Below are 11840 nucleotides of genomic sequence, written 5' to 3'. Positions count from 1 at the left end.
AGCCACATACCTTCCATTGTTCCCTTCCTGAATACATAATTGTTGCATGGCTTCCCGTAAACACCACTCAGACACCATCAAATGAGCTAGCACCCCAGTACTCTTATGACTGAGGGCATCTGCCACCACATTTTTCCGTCCGGGGTGATACTTGATTCTACAATCGAAATCTTTCAATAGGTCCATCCATCTCCTCTGCCGCATATTCAATTCCCGCTGTATGAACAGATACTGTAAAATTTTATGGTCTGTATAAATTTCAAAGGTTTCTCCATATAAATAATGTCGCCATAGCTTTAAGGCATAGACCACTGCAGCCAGCTCCAAATCATGGATTGGATAATTTCTTTCATGTGTCCTTAATTATCGAGACCCATACACTATAACCTTCCCCTGTTGCATTAATACACAACCCAATCCAACATGAGATGCGTCGCTATACACTGCAAAACCACCTTCTCCCTACGGAATGGCCAATATTGGGGTAGTAGTCAGTCTGCGTTTCAATTCTTGGAAGCTACCCTCACACTTCTCATCCCATTCAAACTTCATATTCTTTTTTGTCAACCTGGTAAGAGGTGCCGCAATACTAAAAAACTCTTGCACAAACCGACGGTAATACCCTGCCAACCCCAAAAAACTTCTGATCTCTGTTATAGTCTTTGGTCTTTCCCACTTGACCACTGCTTCTACTTTCGCTGGGTCCACTGATACCCCATCTCTCGACATAAGATGGCCTAAGAATACTATCTGATCCAACAAGAACTCACATTTACTGAGCTTTGCATACAATTTGGCTTTCTGAAGCATCCTTAGCACAGTTGTCAGATGTTCTGCATGTTCCACCGAATCCCTTGAATAAATGAATATGTCGTCTATGAAGACAATGACATAACGATCAAGCAGGGGTCGGAACACCCGATTCATCAAAGCCATAAACACTGTAGGAGCATTCGTTAACCTAAAAGGCATCACCAAAAATTCATAATGCCCATACCTAGTGCAGAACGCCGTCTTAACGATGTCTTCTGCTCTAATCTTAGCTGATGATACCCCGAATGCAAATCTATTTTTGAAAATACCTGTGCCCCTTGCAACTAATCAAACAAGTCGTCGATCTTGGGTAACGGATACTTATTCTTTATTGTCACTTGATTCAATTCCCTATAATCATTGCACATTCTCATAGTCCCATCCCTTTTCTTAACAAATAGTACCGGGGCCCCCTATGATGACACATTCGGTCGAATAAATTTCTTATCCAGTAGCTCTTGTAACTGTCTACTTAACTCCATTAATTCTAACCTCGCCATCCTGTATGGAACCTTTGAGATTGGCTGGGTGCCGAGCTGGAGTTCTATAGTGAATTCGACCTCTCTATTGGGTGGCAGTCTCGGAAGGTCGTCCGGAAATACTTTTGGAAAATCTCTCACCACTGGCATCTCCTGAAGTGTAAGCCTCTTACCCTCGTTCCCTATCAAAGACATAGATAACGTTGTAATTCATGCATACATTCTTTCTAACACATTATTTCAACGTAAAACTTATTTATTCATTAATTTTTCCCTTACAGAAAAAAGTTCTTCGTTAGGAATCTTAAACACTACCCTCTTGCGGAAACAGTCTACATGGGCATGTTGGACAGCAAGCCAATCCATTCCCTGTATTACATCAAAGTCTTTAATGTCTAGTAAAATTAAATCTACCTTTAATTTTCTCCCCTCTATTTCTACTCTACAGGAGTTAAACATTACATCAGTACATAAAGCGCCATTAGTTGGCATAGATATTACCAATACCTGGTCTAACACCCGAGGTTCTATCCCTATCTTAGATACGAACCTAGGCGATACAAATAAATGTGTAGCACAGGGGTTAATTAGTACTCTAGCAGGAATATTTGAAATGTAAAGTATACCGTGTATTACTTCTGAAGTAGTGGCTGCCTTCGGAACTGTTATGGCAAACACCCGTCCTTGAACTAACGATCTACTAGGCTCTCTCGGTAGGGGGCAATCCCGTACGAAATGTTGAGTGTTCCCACACCGATAATAGCCCCGACCGCCACTCATACATGACCGATCCCCATGGTTTTTACTGCACCGCTTAAAAATCGAGCTATTCATAGCCATCTGACGACGTGGGGCTACATCTTGTGTCATTCTCTGCCTCTTCTCTGTTTGGCTGGATGATGGTGGTGGTCGTCTGTAACTGAAAAATCCTTTATTATTGTCAACATGTTCCTTATACAGTGCCTCTACTAACTGTGCCTTTTCTAATACCATTTTATATGTAGGTAATGCAAACATAGCAACCTGGTGATATAATTCCAACCGCAACCCCTTCTCGAACCTTCTGGCCTTCTTGGTGTCATTCATCATAAAATCGGGCGCAAACCGACCTAAATCTATATATTTTTCGGCATACTCCACCACAGACAATCTTCTTTGTCTAAGTTTAGTAAACTCTGCTTCCTTCTGCTGTCTCAGAAAATATGGAAAGTACTCCGCATTGAAAGCTTCTAGAAATACCTCCCAAGTGATTGGGGAGATCAGAGCTCCTCTTTTCAATTTCCACCAGCACTCGGTGGATCCTCTTAACATGAATGGAACCAGTTGTACCTTTTGTTCCGTGGTCACGGTTATCACTTCAAATAATTTTTCTGTTTCCTTTATCCAATCTTCCGCAACCAACGGGTCAAAACCCCCATTGAAGGTAGGAGGGTTTAGCCTTCGGTATTTCTCAATGTTGCTTGTATCCACTGCACCTAGGTGAATCCCCTGTTGTGGCACCGATACTGACTCCGACCATAATTCTCTATCTCGGATCATAGTAGTTAGGCTCTCAACTACTCTGCATAGCCGATTAAAGTCCTTTTGTTGCACGCTGGACTGCCCCTCATGGGTTTTAGATGGACCAGTAGCGGGTCTCGACTGTACGGGAGGGGGCACGATGTGGCACGGAGGTGGCCTTTGAAATGCAGCGAGTGGCACCTGGGGAAACTTCGGTGCTCATCATGGGGCCCCTGGTGAGCCCTATGCCCCCGGAGAAGATTCACGACGGGGTCAGCCCCTTCCCTTCTTCGTCACCTCCCTTGGTCTACCTGCAGAATAGTGACACCCGTTAGTAGTATTCGTAATTTGCACTGCTACCAACTGTAACGCCCCGTTTTTTTTTTATTTCTAATGGGGTAGTTTACAACAAATCCATAATCAAATACAAAAATTTCGTTTCAAATTAGTCATGCACATAGAAACACTATCACAATCTATTGTTCAGAGTCAAGATAGACCTGCAATCATACATGTAACATCACGTGAAATACAACCGTATACACTATCAACAGACACACTATTTACTCTACTACCAATTTTTACATATTCAATTCTGCTAATAAAGATCCTTATTCTGTTGCTCTATATGCTAGGCTCGAAAACCAGTAACCTTGATCCTGACTTCATTCTTGTATCATCTGTGAATAATAGAGAGTGAGTTCATATAACTCAGTACAGTAAAAATTAAATTACAAATATAATATGCACAAATATGAAACCCAGTATTTCTATATCTACCCCATCACCTAACCGAAGTCCTACCTTGTTATCACTATAGGACTACGCAGGACTAAAACTTACCCCGGTATCTTAAATATCATGCATACCATGTGTGACCATCTCCCAACGTCACCCCAAGCGTACAAATATTCTCACCCGTCACCAGTATCAGCAATCACCAATAAACCGCCTATCTCTCGACCCCTAATAGGCCACACACACACACAGATACCATCTTTTTCTGTCACCAATATCAGTGACCAAACCCTTTCCCATCGGAGTCTCCCGACCATCACCACTATCGGCGATCAACTTACTTTTTCTAGGTATCGACAACCAACATCGGCGTCCCCCAATGCTACCAACTCAAACACAATATCATTTTATCCTTACTCCCGCACCTTATCTTGAAGCTTTCTTATACCTTTAACCTGTAGACCTAAACTACACGCGTCTCCCCATAAGACACACACTAACACTTAACACACTCACACCTGTAACGTTCCCTTGCCAACTACCAAATTTACAGCAGCTATACCAACCTATATACAACCCATACCCTCACACTACACAGCTACACCACTCATCCCCTCCCTACACAAAGACAACCCCACACCTCTATTCCGACACTTCATTCCCACGCTCTACGACCTCTCTTTCTCCTCCAAAATTTTCTACATCCACACACACTACTTCCTCCCTTACACATATCCACCTCACTCACCAAATCCCTTCTGCTCTCTCTCTCCACGGCCTACTCTAGATACTCCACTCTCAAATCCCGAAATCAACTCTCTCTCCTCCCGTGGTCCCCTCCGTAAACCTCCATTCGTACTCACACAACATCTCCTCCCTCTTACGAACCTCACTCACACCATGCACTCTTTCTTTTCTCTCCTCTCGCGGCCTAGCCTCCTCCATACGCCTCCGTTCACACACAACATCTCCTCTCCCTCACAGACCGCTCTCACACACACCGCACTCCTTCCTTTCTCTCCTCCCATGGCCTAGCCTCCACCATACGCCCCCGCTCATACACAACATCTCCTCTCCCTCACAGACCGCACTCACACACACCGCACTCCTTCTTTTCTCTCCTCCCACGGCCTAGCCTCCTCCATACACCCCCGCTTACACACAATATCTCTGTCCCTCACAGATCGCACTCACACACACCGCACTCCTTCTTTTCTTTCCTCCCGCGACCTAGTCTCCTCCATACGCCCCGCTCATACTCGATATCACCTCTCCCTCACAGACCTCTCTCCCACGCCACATTTCTTCTTCTCTCTCCTTCCGCGGTCTCCTCCACACACCTCTACTCACATTCACACAAACTCCTCCACCTACGACAAATTTTCAAATCCACATCAACTAACGCATGAAACTTAAAATTACCATACCTCCACTCACACTCACACAAACTCCTCCACCTACAACAAATTTTCAAATCCACATCAACTAACGCATGAAACTTAAAATTACCATACCTCCTATTTCCATCTTCCATCCTTCCGCTGCTCGCACCATCACCGTCATCTTTCTTCTTCTCTCTCCCTTCTCGTTCCTCTCCGCTCCAGTTTCTCTCTCTCTCTTTCTCGAACCTTGTTCCCCACGCCCCCCGCTCTCTCTCTTCTATGTTTTCTCTTTTCTTTTTCTTCCCTCTATTTTTTTTCCTCTTTTCTCTTATTTTTTCTTTCCCTTCTCCTATTTATACCTCACCTGCCTCTCAAAATGACGTCGTTTCTTTTTTTTTTTTTAATTACTACATTATATGTCATTATTAAATTTTTTTGAGAGATCAAAATTATTGGACCAACAAATCTTTAAACTTGGAGTTTTAAAGCATAATAATTTTAAATAAATTTATTAAATTACTAATACTTTTAAAAATTAAATATATATATATATATAAATAATTTAGTATCGATGATTTAGTTTTTTTTATTATTTTACATAAAATTATTAATTTATATATAACTATATAAGCATCCAATGGTACTTTTTTCATTAAAAACGAATGCAGACAAGAATAAAAAAGATGGCATGCAACAAAAGTTAATACGGATAACGACCTAACTATATTTGGAAGTTGAATAATGACTTCTTTTTTATTATTATTATTATGAAAAATTAAAATAATTTTTGTTGTTACCATTTGTTTATATATTTTGTGGAGAACTTTTTGGTCACCTACATTTAATTTTAACAATAATTCTTATTTATCTTCATAATAAAAAATGCGAGATGTGAAATCTGAAGAGTAATATAGTTCAAATATTTAAAAATAATCTTTTTTTGAATAAATTTATATATACATTAATTATAATATAATAAAAAATTATTTTCATAAAAAATTTAAATTCAAACTAATAAATTTTTTTTATAAAAAAAAAATGTTTTAATGATTCTAACTGAAAAATAATTAGTATATTTAAAGGTACTATATAACATGTCATGTAAATAATATTTTTTCATAATCTGACACTACACTTAAAATCTGCATTTTTCGATCATTGTCTTTGCATAGGCTTTTTGAGTGGGGAAGACCTGTGCTTTCTCTTCCTTTTTTAAGTAGTGGTCTGCCATAACTTAAATGTTTCTATGCGAATTATTCAAGTATCTCCATCAAACTTTCCTATTCTTGGATGTATATCCATACATTTTTACATATATATGATATTGATTCCAACTCAAGATTGTAAGGTCACAAAGAAGTATGACATAATGGCAGAAATAAAGTTGTCCACGCAAGGTAGAGTTACTTTTTGACAAAAAAAAAAAAAAAAAAGAGCCTTCTATATAAAGAGATGAGCTTCTCAAAGCGTATAGATACATATAAACATATTTACACATATGATGAGCAAGATGGAGAGTTCAGGCGGAATGGAGAGGCATTACAAAGTATATATTGCAATGTTGTTTGTGCAGGTTATTTATGCGGGTATGGCACTGTTCTCCAAGGCTGCCATTGCCAAAGGAATCAACCCTTTTGTATTTGTTGTGTACAGACAAGCTTTTGCCACTCTTGTCTTGGCTCCATTTGCTTTCTTCCTTGAAAGGTTAATTTTTTTATTTATTTCATTAATTGATAATTACATTCATTATTATAACTTTTGTTCTTTTCCTTTTTTCACTAATTACTTTTTCTGGGTTTCCTTCTGAATCGCAGAAACAAGGATTGTTCTTTGTCCTACATGCTAATCTGCAAGATTTTCTTGATTTCCTTATGTGGGTATGGACTTATTTTTCCAATTTTAAACAACATTATTGAAAATAATTAATATTTTTCAATTCTCAAAAATAACATTTTCATATATATAAATTATATACAATTTTCCAGAATAACTCTGAGCTTAAATCTTTACTATGTTGCAATCAACTACACTACTGCAACATTTGCTGCTGCCACCACCAACACAATTCCTGTCATCACCTTCCTCATGGCACTTTTCCTTAGGTGAATATTATATATATATATATATATACACACACATATATATGTACTTGGAAATTCTATCTGTTCCTGGATGGTTTTGAGTTAGAATTATTTTTCTGTTTGGCAGGCTGGAAAGTGTTAATTTAAGAAAATTACACGGGACTGCAAAGGTGTTAGGCACGATTTTTGGTGTTTCTGGAGCACTCGTGTTTGCTTTCGTGAAGGGTCCTTCTATAAAATTCATAAAATGGGATTCAACAACTCAAAATCAGAATTCAGAATCATCATCAATATTCCAAAATCATTCCGTAGGAGAATGGATCAAAGGCTCTCTCATTATGCTCTCAGCCAACACAGCTTGGTGTTTATGGCTTGTTTTACAGGTTCAGTAATTATATACTAGTTTTTGAGCATTTCACTTTACTTTTTTTGAAATTTTTTTAATATTTTTTCGCTGATTTTTTGAGTGAATTTGGCTTATGTAGGCACCAATTGTCAAGCAATATCCTGCAAAGTTAAGGTTCATTAGTCTGCAATGCTTCTTCAGCTGCATGCAATCGGCTATTTGGGCAGTCGTGGTGGAGAGAAATGCATTGGCATGGAAGCTCGAATGGGGATTACCTATTCTCTCTGTAGCTTATTGTGTAGGTTTTTATTACATATATATAAATCTAGAATAGAAAATTAATAAATTAATATATAGAACACGCACACTTAACTGAAACATTATAATATGTGAGTAAATTTTATGAACATACGCTAAAATTATATATAGTGGTTGGTATACATAGGTTGTTTCAAGTTAGATTTAAATTAAATGTATCATATGGTGAAATTTTGCAGGGTATTGTTGTGAATGGTATTACTTACTGGTTACAAGTTTGGGCTATAGAGAAGAAAGGTCCAGTTTTTACAGCAATGTTCACTCCATTAGCACTAATCATCACAGCCATCTTCTCAACCTTCATTTGGAAAGAAACCCTTTATTGGGGAAGGTTTAAATCTCAGACTTCTTTTCATTAATTCACAGAGATATATGTATATATACACACGAATGTATATGTATGTATCTTTGTTACATGCACACGTGTGAATACATATTCATGCAGATCATAATCCAAAACTTAGAATCTCTTTTCCCAAGTGGGTCAAAAGGAAAACATACTGTCTCTAAAAGTAATTTTCTGTTCAATATAATGAAATATCTTAAAAATTACAGAAAAAAAAAATGTATAATTTTCTTACTAATAAGTTAAAATCTGATTATGAGCGTGTTTGGGCAGTGTTGGTGGTGGTGCACTTCTGGTGGGTGGACTGTACAGTGTGCTGTGGGGGAAAAACAAAGAAGAGACAGAAAGGTTGAGAAAGATCCAAAATGCAGATACCAACGTTTTAATGGAGTGCGTTACACAACACTGATTTTGTCTGATGGGAATTTGGTTTTTTTTTATGTAAAAACCAAACAGGGCATTAATATTCCATACACACACGCACACACACACACACATATATATATATAAAAGCTTTACTCTTGCATTTCTCTAGTTCTCTGTATGTCTTTTTTTTAGTAATTATATTAATTAATTATATTAGGAATATATGCAGAATTAGAGGTTGTATACTTCACTTTCTACCGGCCACCTTTTTTTTTTTTTTTTTTGCTTAATTGTATTATAATTGACTTTATTTGACACTGCATACAGAAACAGCATATTACATGTTTAACAAAAAAAGAGAAAAATATAAACATAATTTAAAAGTAAAATATAAATATTGATCATTTATTAAGGAATAAATTAAACATTTTATTTACACTACAAATGTTGGTAAAGTTATAAATGACATTAAATATTGGTTTTCTACGGCATTCATAAAGTTATATTTACAAAATAAAAGGTTAAATTATGTCATTTTTTATATTAAATTATGCATATTAAAAATTACATTCATAACATAATTAATTAACTACAATTTTAATATGATTAAAAAAAATAGCACAAATTTGCTAAGCTAAAAGTAGAGATTAAACAAGCAGCCACTTTATTTTATATTAAAAATAAATAACGATAGAATTTATTAAATACGAGTTGTAGATTAAATGATTTTCTATGACTTATTAATTATTGAACTTTTGGAGGCCACAGGCTCATAAATAATATGGTTTAGGCCCAAGCCCATAAGTAAATAACTTATTAGTTCTAAATTTATTATGAATAATATATAAAATTTGTTTTAAAAAAATAAATAATTTTTTAAAGAATATTATATTTGATCTAGAAAACTATTTTAGCAATAGATTATTAGGAGAAATGTTAGGCCCAATGGGTCCTAGATTTGGAAGGTGGACCACGTTTATTTGGTTTTGAATTTTGGGTTCAAATTATTTTGATATGAAAAATCTACGAAACACATTTAAAAATATTTAAATGCATAATTATACACACACTTTTTCAATATTATTGGAAAATTAGTGCTTTTATTTCTAAAAAAAAAAAAAAATTAGTATATAATTATTGATATGTATTTAAATATTAAACTTCATGAATTTAATTAAAAAAAATAAAATAAAATATTACATGATTTGACAATATATAATAAGGTATTTAAATAAGATATTTACTTGACTCAATAAATTTATCTCAAATTGCTGAAGATCTTTTTGCCTGTCCCAAGGCCAAAAAGAATCTTAATTTAATAGCAAACATACGCAATTGTCAATATTTAAACCTTAAATCCTGCATATGATTCGTCAACTTTATTCCAGCATTTTCCGTGCGATTTGATGATATATACGTGCTAAATTATTGACAATGGCACATGAAATAAATAATATCCATTTTATAGACAAAATTAAGAAACAAAGTCAAAGTTGCAGGAGATCAAGTTGCCAAACAAAACAATCTCGCCAATTTTATACGTAACAATTATAAAATATTTATTTAATTTATAAATATAGCATAATTTCACGAATATATTTATAAATTAAATATTTTATTCAACTAAAATTATTAATTAAATTTTAATTAGATTAATGATTAAGTGAATTAAAAAATAATAATTCTTTTTTTTTTTTTTTGGGTTTTACTTTATTAAATTAAATAAAGTTTACAAACTTTTTTTTTTTCCCGTGCAATAAATATCACAAATTTAACTCACCTAAACTACATTTTGGTGCGCACTACAAAATTTAAGTAGGCAAGTTCGCCGTGTGCGGATGCTTACGTGTCAGACAGTGATTGGGTTGTCACCTGAAAAAAGTTACCGTTGTGTGAAAATTGTGTGGCTGAGAGTACGGTGCGCAGAGACAAGACAAGGTGGAGCACGAAAGTCAATTGACACCTTTGAGATTTCTCTGTTCAGTCCTGCTTCCAACACAAAAACAGAAAACTCAACTTTTCGGTTAATTGAGGAGCCAGTGTATATATATTTGAAAATCAAATTATTGGAAATGGGGAAACTAATTTATTTTTTGTTTAGTTTATTGTGATATAATTTTATGTAAATTAAAATATAAAAAATAAATTGTTGATTCATATAGTTTTATTAAAATTAATATATTTTATAGGAAAAATAAATTGAGTAATGGGATTTTGCATATCTTGTTAGCTTATCTACCAAGGAATTAGAATTCAAATAAAAAAATGAAATGCACTCAACTGAAAGAAGAAGATTCCAAAGGCTAGTGCAGTACAGGTCGGACCAGATTATCTGAATGATGTAAATAACTATTCTACATATACATACAGACATGATAGAAGTGCTCTTACACGATCATGGATTAGTTTAAATAATATTCAGGTATTTTTTTTTCTTTAATAGAAACATGATTATGTAGCTCTATATATTTTTTTACTGTCGATCCATTTATTTATTTTTTAATAAATTATTATGTTTGTAATTGTGCTTCAAATACATCAAGTTAATTTGCTCTTCAATTTGCTAAAAATAATTGTAATACTAATTAAATTAATTTCAATTCATAAAGAAAAAATAAATTTAAGGCGAGTATAATTTTATTAAAAATAAAATCTCAAATAAAAAATATACGTCATAACCATCATTTCATTAATATATTTATGATTAAATAAAATTAAAATATGTTTTTGTAATTGCAATTATTTTTATAAATTACCTTTAATTAATTTGGTGGATGCTGCTAGCTATTTCTTTCATTTTTATGACTTTATGTTATCTTAATCAATATATATATTCACAATACCTATATAGAAATTAACTCAGGAATATACTCTCTAAGAACCCTTAATTAGCCCGCTAACTATTTCCAATTAATCCTCCATTGTAGCGATACATCATACAAAACGCGCTTTAATATATATTATATGTATATTATATATATATATATATATATATTACTATGTTAGCAACCTTAAATATTGTCCCCCGCCGTGAGCAAATGACAAACACAAACCTCCAAACCTACAGAAATTTCCATACATGCCATACAAATTTGAGAATGATCTTCATTTTCAGTTTATGAGGTAATATATATTTATTATTGTATTAATTAATAATTAAATATTTAATTGTTATTTTTTATTAAAAATAAAATTGTAGAAATAAAAAAAAAAAATCATATGACTTAAAAGGTAAAGTGTCTTTATAAATATTAAAAAAATATTAATTGATCACCAGCTTTTATTGTAACGCCCTAATTTTATTTTTTTTGCGGCATTACAATTATCCTATCAGCATGCGTGGTATAATATACATCATCTTATAAAAAACATCAACTATCCATATAGAAAATGGTTCAACGCAAATCATTTAAATTACTGAATCCGTTGTATATCAATATAGTATCTCATAATTTTATAATTTCTCGTTTC

At 34.3% G+C, this 11840-nt stretch overlaps 2 protein-coding genes across 2 annotated transcripts; one reads left to right on the top strand and one right to left on the bottom strand.

The window, feature by feature from the left end:
* Nucleotides 1–462: 462 nt before the first annotated feature.
* Nucleotides 463–2831, bottom strand: LOC148270442 (uncharacterized). Its single transcript, XM_088220600.1, has 4 exons — nt 1800–2831; nt 1572–1661; nt 1434–1474; nt 463–961 (listed from the first exon to the last, which is right to left on the bottom strand). The coding sequence occupies exons 1-4, from the start codon at nt 2829–2831 to the stop codon at nt 463–465; spliced, it is 1662 nt and encodes a 553-aa protein (XP_088076726.1).
* Nucleotides 2832–6369: 3538 nt separating this feature from the next.
* Nucleotides 6370–8614, top strand: UMAMIT22 (nodulin MtN21 /EamA-like transporter family protein). The gene is made up of 7 exons (XM_022032219.2): nt 6370–6616; nt 6727–6789; nt 6898–7014; nt 7121–7376; nt 7479–7637; nt 7837–7988; nt 8277–8614. The coding sequence occupies exons 1-7, from the start codon at nt 6411–6413 to the stop codon at nt 8410–8412; spliced, it is 1089 nt and encodes a 362-aa protein (XP_021887911.1). The 5' UTR covers nt 6370–6410; the 3' UTR covers nt 8413–8614.
* Nucleotides 8615–11840: the final 3226 nt, after the last annotated feature.

This window comes from Carica papaya, chromosome 1, assembly GCF_054855325.1.
Source record: "Carica papaya isolate Zhongbai chromosome 1, ASM5485532v1, whole genome shotgun sequence".
Lineage (NCBI taxonomy): Eukaryota > Viridiplantae > Streptophyta > Magnoliopsida > Brassicales > Caricaceae > Carica > Carica papaya.
Note: the sequence above shows the minus strand (reverse complement) of the source record. Positions and strands in the feature narration are given on the sequence as shown.

What these genes read in the sequence shown, in the direction of transcription:
- LOC148270442 (XM_088220600.1), bottom strand. Translation starts at nt 2,831, where the DNA reads ATGATCCGAGATAGAGAATTATGGTCGGAGTCAGTATCGGTGCCACAA. An exon ending in CTAACGAAGAACTTTTTTCT is followed by an intron (nt 1,475 to 1,571) that starts GTAAGGGAAAAA and finishes TGTCTTTGATAG; the next exon opens with GGAACGAGGGTAAGAGGCTT. An exon ending in CACTTCAGGAGATGCCAGTG is followed by an intron (nt 962 to 1,433) that starts GTGAGAGATTTT and finishes GATGCCTTTTAG; the next exon opens with GTTAACGAATGCTCCTACAG.
- UMAMIT22 (XM_022032219.2), top strand. Translation starts at nt 6,411, where the DNA reads ATGATGAGCAAGATGGAGAGTTCAGGCGGAATGGAGAGGCATTACAAA. An exon ending in TTCTTGATTTCCTTATGTGG is followed by an intron (nt 6,790 to 6,897) that starts GTATGGACTTAT and finishes ACAATTTTCCAG; the next exon opens with AATAACTCTGAGCTTAAATC. An exon ending in TTCTCTCTGTAGCTTATTGT is followed by an intron (nt 7,638 to 7,836) that starts GTAGGTTTTTAT and finishes GAAATTTTGCAG; the next exon opens with GGTATTGTTGTGAATGGTAT.